At 42.1% G+C, this 22,234-nt stretch overlaps 1 protein-coding gene across 4 annotated transcripts in view; it reads right to left on the bottom strand.

The window, feature by feature from the left end:
• The window catches only part of DTX3 (deltex E3 ubiquitin ligase 3), a 456,866-nt gene that overhangs the window by 133,787 nt on the left and 300,845 nt on the right, over positions 1–22,234 (bottom strand). For all 4 annotated transcript variants that reach the window (XM_053708196.1, XM_053708198.1, XM_053708197.1 and 1 more), the window contains one exon: positions 13,669–14,423. In XM_053708196.1, the coding sequence (XP_053564171.1) occupies positions 13,669–14,423 (755 nt within the window). The remainder of the gene's footprint in view (positions 1–13,668; positions 14,424–22,234) is intronic.

Below are 22,234 nucleotides of genomic sequence, written 5' to 3'. Positions count from 1 at the left end.
TACTTTATATATTTATGTGCATCTTTTACAAATTACTTGCACTTTGTATTTCTTCTATTTAAAATAAAACTGAAAAAATGATAGCTTCAGTTTCCCAGAGAGCTTCAATACTTTCCATGGACCAGATAATCAAACATTCTCTAGTTTCAAGAGATTATAATGTAGACTTCACAAGGGCTGAACTCACTGAACTTTTAAAGAAAAGGGGTGGAAACTGGTAGTCCCAGAGAGATGAGAGATGCCTTCCATAGAAAGTGACAAGTGTCTCTGGGAAACAAAATCTCACATGGGGAGAGAAGGTAACTGGAGAACACCAGGGGATGATATAAATGCTCAGTTTGCATCAATTACCAATTAAACCGATTAAATGTTTTAACAACAATTTAACTTGCTTTTGTCTATATTTTAGTTTAAGTTACTTTTTTTGTTGATTAAAATAAGCGTATAGTGAATTTTGAACAAAATTCACCTGCATATAGCTGGCAAGATAAAAGTGGGACTAGCTTGTTTAAAATGCGTACATCATTTGACAGGAATTGTGAGAGCTTCCTACATACCCTGGGAACTCCCCTTCTGAGCCCAGGTAACTGCTGTGTCTCTCTCACTTTCTGAAACTGTCTGTTTTAATTTACAATAGAGCAAATACAAAGTGCAATGTAATTTGTAAAAGAAACACAAAAATATACAAAGTATAAATGTATTAAAATAGAAAATAGAAAGTGCACAGCTTAAATGTAATAATACTAAAAGGACCAAATCTAAAGTGCAAAGTAATATAAAATACAATGCACAAAGTGTAAGTAACAAAACTCTCTTATCATGCAGTGCATGCATTGTACTTGGTTGTTCCTCCTTCATGTACAGACATGAGAGAGATCTTGCAGTGCTGGGGAGTCCCGCCCTTTTTCTTTTGAGCATTCAGTGAGTTTAGCCCCTGTGAAGTCTGAACTACAATTTATCTCCAAGATGGAGAATCCTTTGATCATCAGGCCCTAAGAAAGATGAGCATCTGCCCCTAATACCACTGATTTAAGGGGTCTCTTTGTTACAAATTATCATCTTTTTCCCCCAAAATTATTTTAAACAGTGAAAAAAACTTTGATGCTGTGTAATATTTTTGAACTATTGATAAATGAAATGTAATACTATAATTATTTTAAAGGATTAAACATATGGATAGTCTAACTAAATCAGTCTAGATTACTGGTTTTCAAACCTGCCCTCAGGCCTCACCAACAGACCAGATCAGGATTACCATGGGTGAGACCAGGTTGATAACCATGTTTAATAATCCGCTGATTATTTCACTTGTGCTCCAGTTCAAGTATCCTCAGAATCTAGCCTGTTAGGGAGGCCTGAGAACAGGTTTGAAAACCAGTGGTCTATATTTTCCTATCCAATTAGCCTTGGATGGTAAGTTATGCGTAGTAAAACAACTTTACAATATACTTTCATTATTTACATTTCCCCTTTTTCGTGCAATTTAGCTCACCAAACTAACGCCTAGATTACGAGTCTTGCGTTAGCCTTAAAAAGCAGCGTTGAGAGGTCCCAACGCTGCTTTTTAACGCCCGCTGGTATTACGAGTCTGGCAGGTACAAGTGTACCGCTCACTTTTTTCCCGTGACTCGAACATACCGCAAATCCACTTACGTCAATTGCGTATCCTATCTTTTTAATGGGATTTTCTTAACGCCGGTATTACGAGTCTTGGAGAAAGTGAGCGGTACACCCTCTCCTGTCAAGACTCCTACCGCATTTAAACGTCAGTAGTTAAGAGTTTTATGGGCTAACGCCTTAACATAAAACTGTTAACTAAAGTGCTAAAAAGTACACTAACACCCATAAACTACCTATTAACCCCTAAACCGAGCCCCCCCTCCACATCGAAAACAGTTAACTAAAGTTTTTTACCCCTAATCTGCCGACCGGACATCGCCGCCACTTAAAAAAATATATTAACCCCTAAACCGCTGCACTCCCGCCTCGCAAACACTACTTAAATTTAATTAACCCCTAATCTGTCGTCCCTAACATCGCCGACACCAACCTACATTTATTAACCCCTAATCTGCCGCCCACAACGTCGCCGCCACTATAATTAAATGTATTAACCCCTAAACCTAAGTCTAACCCTAACACCCCCCTAACTTAAATATAATTTAAATAAAACGAAATAAAATTACTACAATTAAACAAATTATTCCTATTTAAAACTAAATACTTACCTATAAAATAAACCCTAAGATAGCTACAATATAACTAATAGTTACATTATAGCTAGCTTAGGGTTTATTTTTATTTTACAGGCAACTTTGTATTTATTTCAACTAGGTACAAAAGTTATTAAATAGTTATTAACTATTTAATAACTTCCTAGTTAAAATAAGTACAAATTTACCTGTAAAATAAACCCTAACCTAAGTTACAATTACACCTAACACTACACTATAATTAAAATAATTTCCTAAATTAACTATAATTAACTACAATTAAATTAAATAAACTAAAGTACGAAACCCCCCCACTAAATTACAGAAAATAATAAAATAATTACAAGAATTTAAAACTAATTACACCTAATCTAATCCCCCTAATAAAATAAAAAAAGCCCCCCAAAATAATAAAAATCCCTACCCTATACTAAATTACAAATAGCCCTTAAAAGAGCTTTTTGCGGGGCATTGCCCCAAAGTAATCAGCTCTTTTACCTGTAAAAAAAATACAATAGCCCCCAACATTAAAACCCACACACCCAACCCTACTCTAAAACCCACCCAATCCCCCCTTAATAAAACCTAACACTAACCCCCTGAAGATCAGCCTACTTTGAGACGTCTTCACCCAGCCGGGCACAAGTGGTCCTCCAGAGGGGCAGAAGTCTTCATCCGATCCGGGCAGAAGAGGACCTCCAGACGGGCAGAAGTCTTCATCCAGGCGACATCTTCTATCTTCATCCATCCGGAGCGGGTCCATCTTCAAGCCAGCCGACGCGGAGCATCCTCTTCTTCCGACGACTCCCGACGAATGAAGGTTCCTTTATCAGCCAATCGGAATTAAGGTAGGAAAAATCCTATTGGCTAATCCAATCAGCCAATAGAATTGAGCTTGCATTCTATTGGCTGATCCAATCAGCCAATAGAATGCGAGCTCAATCCTATTGGCTGATTGGATCAGCCAATAGGATTGAACTTCAATTCTATTGGCTGATTGGATCAGCCAATAGGATTTTTCCAACCTTAATTCCGATTGGATGATAGAATCCTATCAGCCAATCGGAATTCAAGGGACGCCATCTTGGATGACGTCATTTAAAGGAACCTTCATTCGTCGGGAGTCATTGGAAGAAGAGGATGCTCTGCGTTGGCTGGCTTGAAGATGGACCCGCTCCGCTCCGGATGGATGAAGATAGAAGATGTCGCCTGGATGAAGACTTCTGCCCGTCTGGAGGTCCTCTTCTACCCGGATCGGATGACGACTTCTGCCCCTCTGGAGGACCACTTGTGCCCAGCTGGGTGAAGACGTCTCAAGGTAGGGTGATCTTCAGGGGGTTAGTGTTAGGTTTTATTAAGGGGGGATTGGGTGGGTTTTAGAGTAGGGTTGGGTGTGTGGGTGGTGGGTTTAATGTTGGGGGGGTTTTGTATTTTTTTTTTTACAGGTAAAAGAGCTGATTACTTTGGAGCAATGCCCCGCAAAAAGCCCTTTTAAGGGCTATTTGTAATTTAGTATAGGGTAGGGATTTTTATTATTTTGGGGGGCTTTTTATTTTATTAGGGGGATTAGTTTATTATTTTCTGTAATTTAGTGTTTTTTTTTCTCCGTACTTTAGTTTATTTAATTTAATTGTAGTTAATTTAGGAAATTATTTTAATTATAGTGTAGTGTTAGGTGTAATTGTAATTTAGGTTAGGATTTATTTTACAGGTATATTTGTTTTTATTTTAACTAGGAAGTTTTAAATAGTTAATAACTATTTACTAACTATTCTACCTAGTTAAAATAAATACAAACTTACCTGTAAAATAAAAATAAACCCTAAACTAGTTACAATGTAACTATTAGTTATATTGTAGCTGTCTTAGGGTTTATTTTATAGGTAAGTATTTAGTTTTAAATAGGAATAATTTATTTAATTGAAGTTATTTTATTTAGATTTATTTAAATTATATTTAAGTTAGGGGGTGTTAGGTTAAGGGGTTAATAAGTTTATTATAGTAGCGGCGACGTTGGTAGCGGCAGATTAGGGGTTAATACATTTAATATAGTTGCAGCGGCAGATTAGGGGTTAATAACTATAATGTAGGTGCCGGCCATGTTGGGGGCAGCAGATTAGGGGTTCATAAGTATAATGTAGGTGGCGGCGGTGTCCGGAGCGGCAGATTAGGGGTTAATAATATTATGCAGGTGTCAGCGATGTCGGGGGCGGCAGATTAGGGGTTAATACATTTAATATAGTTGCGGCGACATGGGGGGCGGGGCAGATTAGGGGTTAATAACTATAATGTAGGTGTCGGCGATGTTGGGGGCAGCAGAGTAGGGGTTCATAAGTATAATGTAGGTGGCGGCGGTGTCCGGAGCGGCAGATTAGGGGTTAATAATATTATGCAGGTGTCGGCGATGTCGGGGACGGCAGATTAGGGGTTAATAAGTGTAAGATTAAGGGTGTTTAGACTCGGGTTCATGTTAGGGTGTTAAGTGTAGACATAAATTTTCTTTCCCCATAGGAAACAATGGGGCTGCGTTAGGAGCTGAACGCTGCTTTTTTGCAGGTGTTAGGTTTTTTTTCAGCCAATTCTGCCCCATTGTTTCCTATGGGGAAATCGTGCAAGGGCACGTTTAGCCAGCTCACCGCTATCGTAAGCAGCGCTGGTATTAAGGTGAGATGTGGAGCTAAATTTTGCTCTTTGCTCACTTTTTAGAGGCTAACGCCGGGTTGAAAAAAACCTGTAAAACCAGCGTTGTTTGTAGGTGAGCAGTGAGCTGAAACTGAGCGTTAGCACCGCACGGTCTTACCGACAAAACTCGTAATCTATGTGTAAGGATTGTTTTAATTCTTAGAACTTGAAATTCACCATGCAGTCTTCTCAAGGCTAACCCTGCTACATACCCCCCTGGCTTTAACTGATAACAATCAAAAACAGAATTTATGCTTACCTGATAAATTACTTTCTCCAACGGTGTGTCCGGTCCACGGCGTCATCCTTACTTGTGGGATATTCTCTTCCCCAACAGGAAATGGCAAAGAGTCCCAGCAAAGCTGGTCACATGATCCCTCCTAGGCTCCGCCCACCCCAGTCATTCGACCGACGGACAGGAGGAAATATATATAGGAGAAACCATATGATACCGTGGTATCAGACCTGATTAAAAAACCAGGGCGGGCCGTGGACCGGACACACCGTTGGAGAAAGTAATTTATCAGGTAAGCATAAATTCTGTTTTCTCCAACATTGGTGTGTCCGGTCCACGGCGTCATCCTTACTTGTGGGAACCAATACCAAAGCTTTAGGACACGGATGAAGGGAGGGAGCAAATCAGGTCACCTAAATGGAAGGCACCACGGCTTGCAAAACCTTTCTCCCAAAAATAGCCTCCGAAGAAGCAAAAGTATCAAATTTGTAAAATTTGGCAAAAGTGTGCAGTGAAGACCAAGTCGCTGCCTTACATATCTGGTCAACAGAAGCCTCGTTCTTGAAGGCCCATGTGGAAGCCACAGCCCTAGTGGAGTGAGCTGTGATTCTTTCAGGAGGCTGCCGTCCGGCAGTCTCATAAGCCAATCGGATAATGCTTTTAAGCCAAAAGGAAAGAGAGGTAGAAGTCGCTTTTTGACCTCTCCTTTTACCAGAATAAACAACAAACAAGGAAGATGTTTGTCTGAAATCTTTAGTAGCCTCTAAATAGAATTTTAGAGCACGGACTACGTCCAAATTGTGTAACAAACGTTCCTTCTTTGAAACTGGATTCGGACACAAAGAAGGTACAACTATCTCCTGGTTAATATTTTTGTTGGAAACAACTTTCGGAAGAAAACCAGGCTTAGTACGCAAAACCACCTTATCTGCATGGAACACCAGATAGGGCGGAGAACACTGCAGAGCAGATAACTCTGAAACTCTTCTAGCAGAAGAAATTGCAACCAAAAACAAAACTTTCCAAGAAAATAACTTAATATCTACGGAATGTAAGGGTTCAAACGGAACCCCTTGAAGAACTGAAAGAACTAGATTTAGACTCCAGGGAGGAGTCAAAGGTCTGTAAACAGGCTTGATCCTAACCAGAGCCTGAACAAATGCTTGAACATCTGGCACAGCTGCCAGTCTTTTGTGAAGTAAAACAGATAAAGCAGAGATCTGTCCCTTCAGAGAACTTGCAGATAATCCTTTCTCCAAACCTTCTTGTAGAAAGGATAGAATCTAGGAATTTTTATCTTGTTCCATGGGAATCCTTTAGATTCACACCAACAGATATATTTTTTCCATATTTTATGGTAAATTTTTCTAGTTACAGGCTTTCTAGCCTGAATCAGAGTATCTATTACAGAATCTGAAAACCCACGCTTTGATAAAATAAAGCGTTCAATCTCCAAGCCGTCAGTTGGAGGGAAACCAGATTCGGATGTTCGAATGGACCCTGAACAAGAAGGTCCTGTCTCAAAGGTAGCTTCCATGGTGGAGCCGATGACATATTCACCAGGTCTGCATACCAAGTCCTGCGTGGCCACGCAGGAGCTATCAAGATCACCGAGGCCCTCTCCTGATTGATCCTGGCTACCAGCCTGGGGATGAGAGGAAACGGTGGGAATACATAAGCTAGGTTGAAGGTCCAAGGTGCTACTAGTGCATCTACTAGGGTCGCCTTGGGATCCCTGGATCTGGACCCGTAGCAAGGAACCTTGAAGTTCTGACGAGACGCCATCAGATCCATGTCTGGAATGCCCCATAATTGAGTTATTTGGGCAAAGATTTCCGGATGGAGTTCCCACTCCCCCGGATGGAATGTCTGACGACTCAGAAAATCCGCTTCCCAATTTTCCACTCCTGGGATGTGGATCGCAGACAAGTGGCAGGAGTGATCCTCCGCCCATTGAATTATCTTGGTCACTTCTTTCATCGCCAGGGAACTCCTTGTTCCCCCCTGATGATTGATATATGCAACGGTCGTCATGTTGTCTGACTGAAACCTTATGAATTTGGCCTTTGCTAGTTGAGGCCAAGCTCTGAGAGCATTGAATATCGCTCTCAGTTCCAGAATGTTTATCGGGAGAAGAGACTCTTCCCGAGACCATAAACCCTGAGCTTTCAGGGATTCCCAGACCGCGCCCCAGCCCACTAGGCTGGCGTCGGTCGTGACAATGACCCACTCTGGTCTGCGGAAGCTCATTCCCTGTGACAGATTGTCCAGGGTCAGCCACCAACGGAGCGAATCTCTGGTCTTTTGATCTACTTGAATCGTCGGAGACAAGTCTGTATAATCCCCATTCCACTGTCTGAGCATGCACAGTTGTAATGGTCTTAGATGAATTTGTGCAAAAGGAATTATGTCCATTGTTGCAACCATCAATCCTATTACTTCCATGCACTGCGCTATGGAAGGACGAGGAACAGAATGAAGTACTTGACAAGAGCTTAGAAGTTTTGATTTTCTGACCTCTGTCAGAAAAATCCTCATTTCTAAGGAATCTATTATTGTTCCCAAGAAGGGAACTCTTGTTGACGGGGACAGAGAACTTTTTTCTTTGTTCACCTTCCATCCGTGAGATCTGAGAAAGGCTAGGACGATGTCCGTATGAGCCTTTGCTTTTGACAGGGATGACGCTTGAATCAGGATGTCGTCCAAGTAAGGTACTACTGCAATGCCCCTTGGTCTTAGAACCGCTAGAAGGGACCCTAGTACCTTTGTGAAAATCCTTGGAGCAGTGGCTAATCCGAATGGAAGTGCCACAAACTGGTAATGCTTGTCCAGAAAAGCGAACCTTAGGAACTGATGATGTTCCTTGTGGATAGGAATATGTAGGTACGCATCCTTTAAATCCACGGTAGTCATAAATTGATTTTCCTGGATAGTAGGTAGGATCGTTCGAATAGTTTCCATTTTGAACGATGGTACCCTGAGAAATTTGTTTAGGATCTTTAGATCCAAAATTGGTCTGAATGTTCCCTCTTTTTTGGGAACTATGAACAGATTGGAATAAAATCCCATTCCTTGTTCTCTTATAGGAAATGGATGTATCACTCCCATCTTTAACAGGTCTTCTACACAATGTAAGAATGCCTGTCTCTTTATTTGGTTTGAAGATAATTGAGACCTGTGGAACCTTCCCCTTGGGGGTAGTTCCTTGAATTCCAGGAGATAACCTTGAGAAACTATTTCTAGCGCCCAAGGATCCTGAACATCTCTTGCCCAAGCCTGAGCAAAGAGAGAAAGTCTGCCCCCCACTAGATCCGGTCCCGGATCGGGGGCTATCCCTTCATGCTGTTTTGGTAGCAGTGGTAGGCTTCTTGGCCTGCTTACCCTTGTTCCAGCCTTGCATTGGTTTCCAGGCTGGTTTGGGTTGTGAAGTATTACCCTCTTGCTTAGAGGATACAGAATTAGAGACTGGTCCGTTTCTGCGAAAGGGACGAAAATTAGGCTTATTTTTAGCCTTAAAAGACCTATCCTGTGGGAGGGCGTGGCCCTTTCCCCCAGTGATGTCTGAAATAATCTCTTTCAAATCAGGTCCAAATAATGTTTTACCTTTGAAAGGAATGTTAAGCAATTTTGTCTTGGAAGACACATCTGCTGACCAAGACTTTAGCCAAAGCGCTCCGGGCGCCACGACAGCAAATCCTGAATTTTTCGCCGCTAATCTAGCTAATTGCAAAGCGGCATCTAAAACAAAAGAGTTAGCCAATTTAAGTGCTTGAACTCTGTCCATAACCTCCTCATACGAAGATTCTTTACTGAGCGATTTTTCTAGTTCCTCGAACCAGAAACACGCTGCCGTAGTGACAGGAACAATGCATGAAATTGGTTGTAGAAGGTAACCTTGCTGTACAAAAATCTTTTTAAGCAAACCCTCTAATTTCTTATCCATAGGATCCTTTCTGGGGTCGACTATAGGAAATAATTTCTTAAATATAGGGGGGGGGACAAAAGGTATGCCGGGCCTTTCCCACTCTTTATTTACTATGTCCGCCACCTGCTTGGGTATAGGAAAAGCGTCGGGGGGCACCGGAACCTCTAGGAACTTGTCCATCTTACATAATTTCTCTGGAATGACCAAATTGTCACAATCATCCAGAGTAGATAACACCTCCTTAAGCAGTGCGCGGAGATGTTCTAATTTAAATTTAAATGTCACAACATCAGGTTCAGCTTGATGAGAAATTTTTCCTGAATCTGAAATTTCTCCATCAGACAAAACCTCCCTCATGGCCCCTTGAGATTGGTGTGAGGGCATGCTCTTCAGTGTTTAAAACAGAGCAATCGCGCTTTCTCTGATAAGTAGGCATTTTGGATAAAAGATTTGCTATGGGGGGGCGTGTCCGTGCAGCGTACTGGATAGGACGCACATTCTGAAAGCTCCAGCATAATCTTTGATAATCCGACGATTATTAACCCTCAGCAGCAATAATAAGTTTACATCTTACAAAGGTGTCACAGCCCTGCTAATTGTGACCCCATTTTTTATCTTCTCAGCTGTTGTAAGATACTGGGGCCTCAGATCGGAACATTAAGGCCTAAGGCGGCGGCCTACTACTAGGTATCCACCTCCCCCCCGGGAAGAGCCGGGTTATCGGTGCTGTCAGGAAAACTGACTTACTGAACCTCTTCAAAATCTCTCACTAAGAAGCCCTTAAGATAATCTACGGCTCTATACTGCCAAACAGCATTAAGATTATTGCAGCGAGGAATAGAAAACTTTACTCAGCGTAACAAGACAAACATGGCGGAAGAGAGCTGCTTGATGCACCTTGAAGATCTTTTTACAAAATTTGACATCCTCATGCACAGGCTAATTGAGAAAGCACCGTATGATTACTTGCTGAAGCGTTTAAATCTGGAGAATGACACCGCAGCACACATGATAGACTCACTGGAAGTAAAGCCCTGCGATGAGCATACGGGTTCCGACTACAAGCCCATACTAAAGGAGCCGCACGGTTCACCATGTAATCAACCACTCGTCAATATACACGGAGGCTCACACAGCACAGAGCCGCAACCGAGATCTCAAAAGAACTGGCCACAGGCAGTGGGGAAAAATGCGGAGTTGTCAGAAAAGTCTATACTAGCCCAGGCAGAGCCTGGCGTGCTGAGCGCAAAACCAAGGAAATGTACACTAGAAGATAACCGGGCCAACCAGCAGAAAATATCGGCACAAGCTGTCCTAAAGCAAAGGAGTGCGGGGGACCACCCGAAAAAGCAACACCAAAAGCCGGAAAAGCTTCTTACCTGCAAATATAACTGCGAGGAATCCTGCAGATACGGAGACACACTGTCTATAATACCAGTCATTCCACGGCAAGACATTCTATACCTTCAAAGTGATGGACATATACCGAGGACAGGAGAGGGGTAATATGCAGCAGCCCTTCTCAGACAGAATACTGTTAAGGCGCTGACATATAGGACTCTAATAATATTACTATGTGCTTTGCAGTAGTATGTCACGATATTGCTGGGACGCGTCTTAATGTGATGTTAGTCCTATATTTAATAGTTTAAGCAGTGTTTATTTACTTTTTACTTTCGCTCAAACCGTTTTCACCAGACTTTGCATTCCAGGAAAAATCAGGGGACTGTGTATGGTTATAATCTCAGCAAATGTTATGCAGGGTAAATATCAGTAATCTGGGGACATTAATGTATAACCGGGCTCTGCAATGTTTTCAGTTTCATATTAGTCACATGCTCAGCAGGCTACTGATAGCGAGAGTATTTACTACACAGGGGATGCGTGGCCTTGCTGACAGAGGTTACTGCCTCTGGTAAATTATACTTATGTCATGTTTGCAATATCTCATTGAGTTATGGGGCACTTAGGGGTATATCATCCCTTTTTAAATAAAACATATCTGGCTCACAGTATCTTAGAAGGTAAACAAAGCACAGAAGTCTAGCCTACATTTGAGCCCTGATATGCGATCCACGGCAGGGGTCACTGAAAGGTAGAATGGGTTATGCAGACTTTGAAAGTGACATCCTAAAACAAACACTTAATAGAAACCAGCTTACTTATAATCAATCCCCTAACTGTTATGCCACTATAAGCACTATGTTGATCAATTTAAGCCAGCAAATATGAAGAGGTGATGGCTTCACATAGCATTGAATATGGTATATCTCATAGGAGTATAACATCTCTGCTTTTGCCTTATTAGTTTAGATACAACACTACGCTTTCAGGCTTAGACATTCCCACTTTTTTACGCCTATTAGATAGCGATGACGCCTTCTCATAGAGTGCTGAATATTGATGGCTCGCCAGAGGTATGCGCAGACTACCTCAATCTTCTATCTATAAATAAAACATTTTATTACCGTGCTAGCGCACTCGCACATTTATATCCCCCATAGACTACCGTTAATTCATCTGCAATATATGCGAGGCGCTGTGCACACGAGCAACTGACATATTATTATTGAGCTCAATTTTGACCTATAACCTATACCATCCTTTCCCCTTAAATCTTACTCCTACGCATCCCCAATGCAGTATAGCTAATCTTCCACATTAAAGGGCTGATACCAAATTAATTATATCTCTGTTACTCATGTTATTGTTATGATTGTTACTCATGTTATTGTTATGAATGTTATGGCCATTAATAATCCCTAATCACGGACATATATATATTACAACAGGTCCAAGAGTGACCATTCTATATAGAAGGGATGGAAAAAGAAAAAAAAAGAGAGGATCATTATAATGTAAATCATCAAGTATGATGCGAATATTTGTTGTGTATGACAATTATGTTGTTATCATGCTTTCTTATACTGTCCTCAATAAAAACATTTAAAATAAAAAAAATAAAAAAAAAAATAAAAAGATTTGCTATGGAGTTATCCATTACAGCCGTTAATTGTTGCATGGTAATAAGTATTGGCGCACTAGATGTACTAGGGGCCTCCTGTGTGGGCATAACTGGTGTAGACACAGTAGGGGATGATGTAGTATCATGTTTACTCCCCTCATTTGAGGAATCATCTTGGGCAATATCATTATCTGTGGCATTACTGTCCTTACTTTGTTTGGAAACTATGGCACAATTATCACATAAATTTAAATGGGGAGACACATTGGCTTTCATACATATAGAACATAGCTTATCTGATGGTACAGACATGTTAAACAGGCTTAAACTTGTCAACAAAGCACAAAAAACGTTTTAAAATAAAACCGTTACTGTCACTTTAAATTTCAAACTGAAAACACTTTATTACTGAATATGTGAAAAAGTATGAAGGAATTTTTTAAAATTCACCAAAATTTCACCACAGTGTCTTAAAGCATTAAAAGTATTGCACACCAAATTTCAGAGCTTTAACCCTTAAATTAACGGAACCGGAGCCGTTTTTACATTTAACCCCTATACAGTCCCAGAATGAGGCTCTGTCTATAACTAGAAAGGCCCCCATCTGAAAAAGGTGTCCAACACAGTGCCTGCCGTTTTTCTAAACGTTCCCCAAGATTATAATACCAATAATTAGTTAGAATCTGCATAATATGCCTAGTAAAGCAATCGTTTTAGCCCAGAAAAATGTCTACCAGTTTTTAAGCCCTTTTTGAAGCCCTTTATTCTTTTATGTTTAACTAATAAAATGGCTTACCGGTCCCCATGAGGGGAAATGACAGCCTTCCAGCATTACATGGTCTTGTTAGAAATATGGCTAGTCATACCTTAAGCAGAAAAGTCTGCTAACTGTTTCCCCCAACTGAAGTTACTTCATCTCAACAGTCCTGTGTGGAAACAGCAATCGATTTTAGTTACTGTCTGCTAAAATCATCTTCCTCTCACAAACAGAAATCTTCATCCTTTTCTGTTTCAGAGTAAATAGTACATACCAGCACTATTTTAAAATAACAAACACTTGATAGAAGAATAAAAACTACATTTAAACACCAAAAAACTCTTAACCATCTCCGTGGAGATGTTGCCTGTGCAACGGCAAAGAGAATGACTGGGGTGGGCGGAGCCTAGGAGGGATCATGTGACCAGCTTTGCTGGGACTCTTTGCCATTTCCTGTTGGGGAAGAGAATATCCCACAAGTAAGGATGACGCCGTGGACCGGACACACCAATGTTGGAGAAAAACAATGCACTTTATTATGACTGACTACTCTTGTAGTCCACAAGCCTTAATTGGCTCCTCCATATAGGTTGGTGAAGTTTGGCTATTGAAAAACAATTGAAGCAACATAATGTTAATTTGTTCTAAAAAAACTTTAACAAGACATTAATGTAATTATTTTTTTACATCTAAACAGAGATATTTCAAAATGTATTTTTTTGTTGTTGCTTTAATGGGTTGATGTATTAGGTTTACATAGTACTCTTTTACATGAATGATATTTTTTCATTTCTTTTCATAGATAAAGTTTTTGTCCAAATTTTGCTTTGTTTATTTTCTTATTTGAGTTACAGTACAAAATAATGCATAGAGAAATACAATGTATCTTACCCCTTGGATGCCTGGCGGGAAGACATACTGAATGATAATGGTTCCGTATTTCTCGTAGCCTGGCAGCAAAAGGCCAGAGTCCTTGGAAACCAACATTCTACCATTTTCAGGTTGGTTGCCCACCAGTTGGCCATAGAAACGGCCACACATTGGACATGCTTTCTTTACTTGCAGAGCTCTGGTGATACAATCCTCACAGAATGAGTGTTGGCATTTCTCCAGTGTCTTTATGTTCTGGATTTCACCCAGGCAAATGGGGCACTGGTTCTCTCGGTCATCCTCTACTTCTTCCCTTCTATGATCACGTGAGCTACCATGGCTGCTGCTGGCTCCCCCTCCTGAGTTCCCCGGAATTCCCCTGCCACCAGTGCTCTGTGGTCCCCTGGCATAAGTGCCATGGAGGTGCAGCTCAGCTGCATGCTCACTGTTCTTATCACCATAAGCCATACATCCTGATAGTTGGTGCTGTTTGTAGGACTTCTTCAGCTCCTTCTCAGTCTCTTTCAGCAAGGATTTAAGTGCTTTTCTGGCAAGTGGCAAAGCATTGGCAGGAACATGACTCTCTGGGGACAGCCGCAAAACATAGATTTCAGAGGTTTCACCATCTATTAGGATCCTGACCCTATTTTCTTCCCTTAGTCTGGCAAGTTTGGAAGGAGTCTCTTTGTTAAGGAAATCCCAAACAGGTTTGGTTACTGTGACTTTGTTCTTTATGTTGCCACCACAGGCCGCCATTCTGGACAAGACAAAGGAAACTAAAAACAAAACAACAAAATAACAGTGTAAACAATTGTGAAGTGCAACACATCTAACCATTGTGACATATTCTGTAATTCATAGAGTTATTGTGTTTCAGACACCAGTGGATCTGCTTAAAGGGACAGAATTTTTATTGTTTAAAAGATAGATAATCCCTTTATTACCCATTCCCCAGTTTTGCATAACCAATACTGTTATATTAATACACTTTTTTACCTCTGTGATTACCTTGTATCTAAGCCTCTGCAGACTGCCCCTTATCTCAGTTCTTTTGACAGACTTGCATTTTAGTCATCAGTGCTGACTCCTAGGTAACTCCACGGGTGTAAGCACAATGTTATCTATATGACACACATGGACTGAGCCCTCTAGTTGTGAAAACCTGTCAAAATGCATTCAGATAAGAGGCAGCCTTCAAGGTCTAAGAACTTTGCATATGAGTCTCCTAGGTTTAACTTTCAACTAAAAAAACCAAGAGAACAAAGCAAAATTGATGATAAAAGTAAATTGCAAAGTTGTTTAAAATAACATGCCGTATCTGAATAATGAAAGTTTATTTTTGGCTAGACTGTCCCTTTAATGCGCATAATACATCACATTATATAACTCAACGAGTCTAAATAAAGGCCACTCTAATATTATAAAGCTGCATTGATGCCACTGTTCTGCTAACTGGGCAGGGAAATGGAAAATTACCATTAGGAAAATTTAGTGGGAAATTCATGGACAAAATTAAACTATGAGTAGATTAGTTTAGTAGAAATAATTTTACTTTGGAGCAACAATATTTTCATCTCAGTCACTGAAGTTTAAATGAACCCACCAATCAGCAAGCGCTATCCAAGTTGCAGAACCAAGAATGGGCCAACTCCTTAGCTTAGATTCCTGCTTTTTCAAATAAAGATAGCAAGAGAACGAAGAAAAATTGATAATAGCAGTAAATTAGAAAGTTGCTTAAAATTGCATGCTCTATCTGAATCATGAAAGAAATAAAATTGGGTTTAGTATCCCTTTACCCTTTCCTGCACTGAAGGATGATGGTCAACAGTAATCATCATCTTATTTTACTGAGCACTATATTGTAATGTAAATATATCTCCTTAACATAAAGCATATTAGTGAACTCTTCTTAATAAGATACACAGTCCCCAAGATTAAACTTTCCTCCAAAATATTCCCTTAGAGGCCACAAAAACTTAAATGATGCTTACCTGATAATGTTCTTTTCTTCAGATGGAAAGAGTCCACAGCTGCATTCATTATTTTTGGGAATTCAGAACCTAGCCAACAGGAGGAGGCAAAGACACCCCAGCCAAAGGCTTAAATACCTCCCCCACTTCCCTCATCCCCCAGTCATGCTGGCGAGGGAACGAGGAACAGTAGAAGAAATATCAGGGTGAAAAGGTGCCAGAAGAAAAAAATAACGCCCCACAGAAAAATACGGGCGGGGAGCTGTGGACTCTTTCCAGCTGAAAAAAAGAAAATGATCAGGTAAGCATAATTTAAAGGGACAGTCTAGGCCAAAATAAACTTTCATGATTCAGATAGAGCATGTAATTTTAAACAATTTTCCAATTTACTTTTATCACAAATTTTGCTTTGTTCTCTTGTTATTCTTAGTTGAAATCTTAACCTAGGGGGTTCATATGCTAATTTCTTAGACCTTGAAGCCCACCTCTTTCGGATTGCATTTTCACAGTTTTTCACCACTAGAGGGTGTTAGTTCACGTATTTCATATAGATAACACTGTGCTCGTGCACGAGAAGTTATCTGGGAGCAGGCACTGATTGGCTAGACTGCAAGTCTGTCAAAAGAACTGAAAAAAGGGGCAGTTTGCAGAGGCTTAGATACAAGATAATCACAGAGGTTAAAAGTATATTAATATAACTGTGTTGGTTATGCAAAACTGGGAAATGGGTAATAAAGGGATTATCTATCTTTTAAAACAATAAAAATTCTGGTGTAGACTGTCCCTTTAAGTTTTTCTTCATAAATGGAAAGAGTCCACAGCTGCATTAATTGCTTTTGGGAAAACAATACCCAATCTATAGAGGACACTGAATGCAAAAACGGGAGGGTACAAGGGGCGTCCCACTCTGAGGGCACCAGGCCTGAAAACCCCTACCCAACAACATCCCGCTTCGTTCAAAGCCGAGAACAACTTTGAGAGAAAAAAAAAGGAAAAAGCCCAAGGACCCTGACCGCAGATAGTCCACAAGCCTTGCTAGAGACAGCAGGAACTAGACTCGACTGAGTCAAGAGCCTCCAGGAGACACCGTCACCCAGCAGTCGGTCTCCAAACAACACACCCCTTACTAAAGAAAGGGAACAAGCTACCATATTCTTCCATAAAGAAGAAAAGACACAGAGAAAACATAAATGTTCTTGTAAAGCGCGGCTAATCCCCCTTAAGGGACTCAAGGCGCTGCTCATCTTATCAACCTCGAAAGGAGGAAGGCTAAGTAGACCTCGCTGGGGATTGAACTTGCAACCCTCGGTTTGCTACAGTGCAGAGTAGCCACAGTGCATTAGTATGCTGAGCTAGCTGTCCAGCTAGCATAAGGAAGTCCAGACCAACAGAGACCCACCAGTCTCATAGGAACAATGGGAGGCAACGCCCAGACCCCAGAAATACAGAAACCACGGAATAAGGCCAGGAGTCTGAAACAGAGAGGATCTTCCCCTAACACAGTGCAACCACACTCTAAAAAGCAACTGAAGGCCCCCAAGTCGCAAATAGGTAGCTCAGAATACCGAAATATTCAGAAACGAAACCTTGTGCAGCAAGCTCATATAGGTCTGATGAACAACAACTGAAGCAAAAACACTGCACGCTGCAGTCACGTAAAAAAGACTCAGAAACTTAAATACTTGCAGGGCAAGCAGAAAGCAGCTGAAGAAAGATTGCCAAGTATCCACTAACCAGCGGATAACGTCGCAGGCTATCTAAGAGTCGCAAGTCCTTCTCATAAACCTTGAACATGGAGAAAGGCGAAACCTCAAGAGGCTTACCGTACGTGAAATGCTCCAAGGACGAATTTAGCAGAGCAACAGCGGACCAGCCCAAGCGACAGACATGTCTGATAGACAGGGGGGACAGAAAGACCCCAACCAGAAGCCCCCAGGGAATGGAAAGAAAAAGGGGGGACTCACCCACCCCAACAGAGCTCGGGTGCCAACTCAATCCGCTCCTCCAAAATAAGGCACTGCCAAGGAGAACCCCCTGGGACCTGGAACTGAGAAAAGTAGATCCGTAGGAAGACCTGTCACAGCTCTCTTAGACAGTCTCTACGTAGAGAGATCAAATTCCAACAGGTGGAACAGAGTCCACAGAGCAGTAGATGCTGCCCCTTACAGAAATAAGCCACCTGATCCAACCTCCTACACACAGGGCAGGAAAAAGACCCTCCAGAGAGAGGAAACCCCAGCTCATAAGGAAGACAAACAGAACAGCGTACATGTCCACAAGACATGAAGCCACAGTATTATCAAAACAGAGACCGAATGAAAAAATCATCCAGACACCACTGTTGACCCAACAGAGAAAAAACTCCCCATGAAGAGGAGAACACTCCGTCCGAAGGACAAGTCAGGCCTTAAAGTTTATAACCAGTACCCGAAGGTGGATGTGAACTCTGGCCTTCCTGCTTGCAAGGCCAATGAGCTAGCCCCTATGTCGCAACATAGGGTCCCTGAAAAAACTGGGTCGTCCCGAATCAGTCCACAGGATCATAAGTCTCCAGACAAGAAGGATCCAAGACAAGAACCCTGGACCCGTGACCCAGAATCGTCCTAGAACAAACGACACCCCCAGGGAACACAAGATACCCCGTCTGAAGCAATCAGACTCACAGGACTCACTCGTAATTCCCAGCTCAAAGGGAAGAGAACACCCTTAGCCGGAGGTCAACACCCCCCCAACAAGGTGCTAGGCCATGACAAAGTCACACAATTTCTCTAGAGCCCAAAGGTCCCAAGGGCAACACTAAGGGAAATGAGAACAAGAACAGATCCACCCGAAGGAGAGTAGAAAGAAAGGCTAGTCTAAATAATCTTTTCAGATTAACCTTCCAGAGGACCACAACCAAGGGAGAAGAATGCAAAGCATCCCGAACCCGGGCAGAAAAACATCCCCTAAGCAAAAAGCTTGGAAAAAACAAAATTTATGCTTACCTGATAAATTCATTTCTCCTGTAGTGTGGTCAGTCCACGGGTCATCATTACTTCTGGGATATTATCTCCTCCCCTACAGGAAGTGCAAGAGGATTCACCCAGCAGAGCTGCTATATAGCTCCTCCCCTCTACGTCACCTCCAGTCATTCGACCAAAGGACCAACGAGAAAGGAGAAGCCCAAGGGTGTAGTGGTGACTGGAGTATAATCCAAAATTTTTTTTAGCCTGCCACAAAAAACAGGGCGGGCCGTGGACTGACCACACTACAGGAGAAATGAATTTATCAGGTAAGCATAAATTTTGTTTTCTCCTGTTAAGTGTGGTCAGTCCACGGGTCATCATTACTTCTGGGATACCAATACCAAAGCAAAAGTACACGGATGACGGGAGGGACAGGCAGGCTCTTTATACGGAGGGAACCACTGCCTGAAGAACCTTTCTCCCAAAAACAGCCTCCGAAGAAGCAAAAGTGTCAAATTTGTAAAATTTGGAAAAAGTATGAAGAGAAGACCAAGTTGCAGCCTTGCAAATTTGTTCAACAGAAGCCTCATTCTTAAAGGCCCAAGTGGAAGCCACAGCTCTAGTAGAATGAGCTGTAATTCTTTCAGGAGGCTGCTGTCCAGCAGTCTCATAGGCTAATCGTATTATGCTACGAAGCCAAAAAGAGAGAGAGGTAGCCGAAGCTTTTTGACCTCTCCTCTGACCAGAATAAACGACAAACAGGGAAGACGTTTGACGAAAATCCTTAGTTGCCTGTAGATAAAATTTCAGGGCACGGACTACATCTAGATTGTGTAGCAGACGTTCCTTCTTCGAGGAAGGATTAGGACACAAAGATGGAACAACAATCTCTTGATTGATATTCCTGTTAGTGACCACCTTAGGTAGGAACCCAGGTTTAGTACGCAGAACTACCTTATCTGAATGAAAAATCAGATAAGGAGAATCACAATGTAAGGCAGATAACTCAGAAACTCTTCGAGCCGAGGAAATAGCCATTAAAAACAGAACTTTCCAAGATAACAACTTGATATCAATCGAATGAAGGGGTTCAAACGGAACACCCTGTAAAACATTAAGAACTAAGTTCAAACTCCATGGCGGAGCAACAGTTTTAAACACAGGCTTGATCCTAGCTAAAGCCTGACAAAAAGCTTGAACGTCCGGAACTTCTGACAGACGTTTGTGTAAAAGAATGGACAGAGCTGAAATCTGTCCCTTTAAAGAACTAGCGGATAACCCCTTTTCTAAACCTTCTTGTAGAAAAGACAATATCCTTGGAATCCTAACCTTACTCCATGAGTAACTCTTGGATTCGCACCAATATAAGTATTTACGCCATATTTTATGGTAAATCCTTCTGGTAACAGGCTTCCTAGCCTGTATTAAGGTATCAATAACTGGCTCAGAAAAACCACGTTTTGATAAAATCAAGCGTTCAATTTCCAAGCAGTCAGCTTCAGAGAAGTTAGATTTTGATGTTTGAATGGACCCTGGATCAGAAGGTCCTGTTTCAGAGGTAGAGACCAAGGAGGACAGGATGACATGTCCACTAGATCTGCATACCAAGTCCTGCGTGGCCATGCAGGTGCTATTAGAATCACTGATGCTCTCTCCTGTTTGATTCTGGCAATCAATCGAGGAAGCATCGGGAAGGGTGGAAACACATAAGCCATCCCGAAGGTCCAAGGTGCTGTCAAAGCATCTATCAGAACCGCTCCCGGATCCCTGGATCTGGACCCGTAGCGAGGAAGCTTGGCGTTCTGACGAGACGCCATGAGATCTATCTCTGGTTTGCCCCAACGTCGAAGTATCTGGGCAAAGACCTCCGGATGAAGTTCCCACTCCCCCGGATGAAAAGTCTGACGACTTAAGAAATCCGCCTCCCAGTTCTCCACTCCCGGGATGTGGATTGCAGACAGGTGGCAAGAGTGAGACTCTGCCCAGCGAATTATCTTTGATACTTCCATCATTGCTAGGGAGCTTCTTGTCCCTCCCTGATGGTTGATGTAAGCTACAGTCGTGATGTTGTCCGACTGAAACCTGATGAACCCCCGAGTTGTTAACTGGGGCCAAGCCAGAAGGGCATTGAGAACTGCTCTCAATTCCAGAATGTTTATTGGAAGGAGACTCTCCTCCTGATTCCATAGTCCCTGAGCCTTCAGAGAATTCCAGACAGCGCCCCAACCTAGTAGGCTGGCGTCTGTAGTTACAATTGTCCAGTCTGGCCTGCTGAATGGCATCCCCCTGGACAGGTGTGGCCGATAAAGCCACCATAGAAGAGAATTTCTGGTCTCTTGATTCAGATTCAGAGTGGGGGACAAATCTGAGTAATCCCCATTCCACTGACTTAGCATGCACAATTGCAGCGGTCTGAGATGTAGGCGTGCAAAAGGTACTATGTCCATTGCCGCTACCATTAAGCCGATCACCTCCATGCATTGAGCTACTGACGGGTGTTGAATGGAATGAAGGACACGGCATGCATTTTGAAGCTTTGTTAACCTGTCTTCTGTCAGGTAAATCTTCATTTCTACAGAATCTATCAGAGTCCCCAAGAAGGGAACTCTTGTGAGTGGAAAGAGAGAACTCTTCTTTTCGTTCACCTTCCATCCATGCGACCTTAGAAATGCCAGTACTAACTCTGTATGAGACTTGGCAGTTTGAAAGCTTGAAGCTTGTATCAGAATGTCGTCTAGGTACGGAGCTACCGCAATTCCTCGCGGTCTTAGTACCGCCAGAAGAGTACCCAGAACCTTTGTGAAGATTCTTGGAGCCGTAGCCAATCCGAATGGAAGAGCTACAAACTGGTAATGCCTGTCTAGAAAGGCAAACCTTAGATACCGGTAATGATTTCTGTGAATCGGTATGTGAAGGTAAGCATCCTTTAAATCCACTGTGGTCATGTACTGACCCTCTTGGATCATGGGCAAAATTGTTCGAATAGTTTCCATCTTGAACGATGGAACTCTTAGGAATTTGTTTAGGATCTTTAAATCCAAGATTGGCCTGAAAGTTCCCTCTTTTTTGGGAACTACAAACAGATTTGAGTAAAACCCTTGTCCTTGTTCCGACCGCGGAACTGGATGGATCACTCCCATTAATAAAAGATCTTGTACGCAGCGTAGGAACGCTTCTTTCTTTATTTGGTTTGTTGACAACCTTGACAGATGAAATCTCCCTCTTGGGGGAGAGGATTTGAAGTCCAGAAGGTATCCCTGAGATATGATCTCTAACGCCCAGGGATCCTGAACATCTCTTGCCCAAGTCTGGGCGAAGAGAGAAAGTCTGCCCCCTACTAGATCCGGTCCCGGATCGGGGGCCCTCGATTCATGCTGTCTTAGGGGCAGCAGCAGGTTTCCTGGCCTGCTTGCCCTTGTTCCAGGACTGGTTAGGTTTCCAGCCTTGTCTGTAGCGAGCAACAGCTCCTTCCTGTTTTGGTGCAGAGGAAGTTGATGCTGTTCCTGCTTTGAAATTACGAAAGGAACGAAAATTAGACTGTCTAGCCCTAGGTTTGGCTTTGTCCTGAGGCAGGGCATGGCCTTTACCTCCTGTAATGTCAGCGATAATCTCTTTCAACCCGGGCCCGAATAAGGTCTGCCCTTTGAAAGGTATATTAAGCAATTTACATTT

The sequence above is a fragment of the Bombina bombina genome, chromosome 3 (assembly GCF_027579735.1).
Source record: "Bombina bombina isolate aBomBom1 chromosome 3, aBomBom1.pri, whole genome shotgun sequence".
Classification (NCBI taxonomy): domain Eukaryota; kingdom Metazoa; phylum Chordata; class Amphibia; order Anura; family Bombinatoridae; genus Bombina; species Bombina bombina.
Note: the sequence above shows the minus strand (reverse complement) of the source record. Positions and strands in the feature narration are given on the sequence as shown.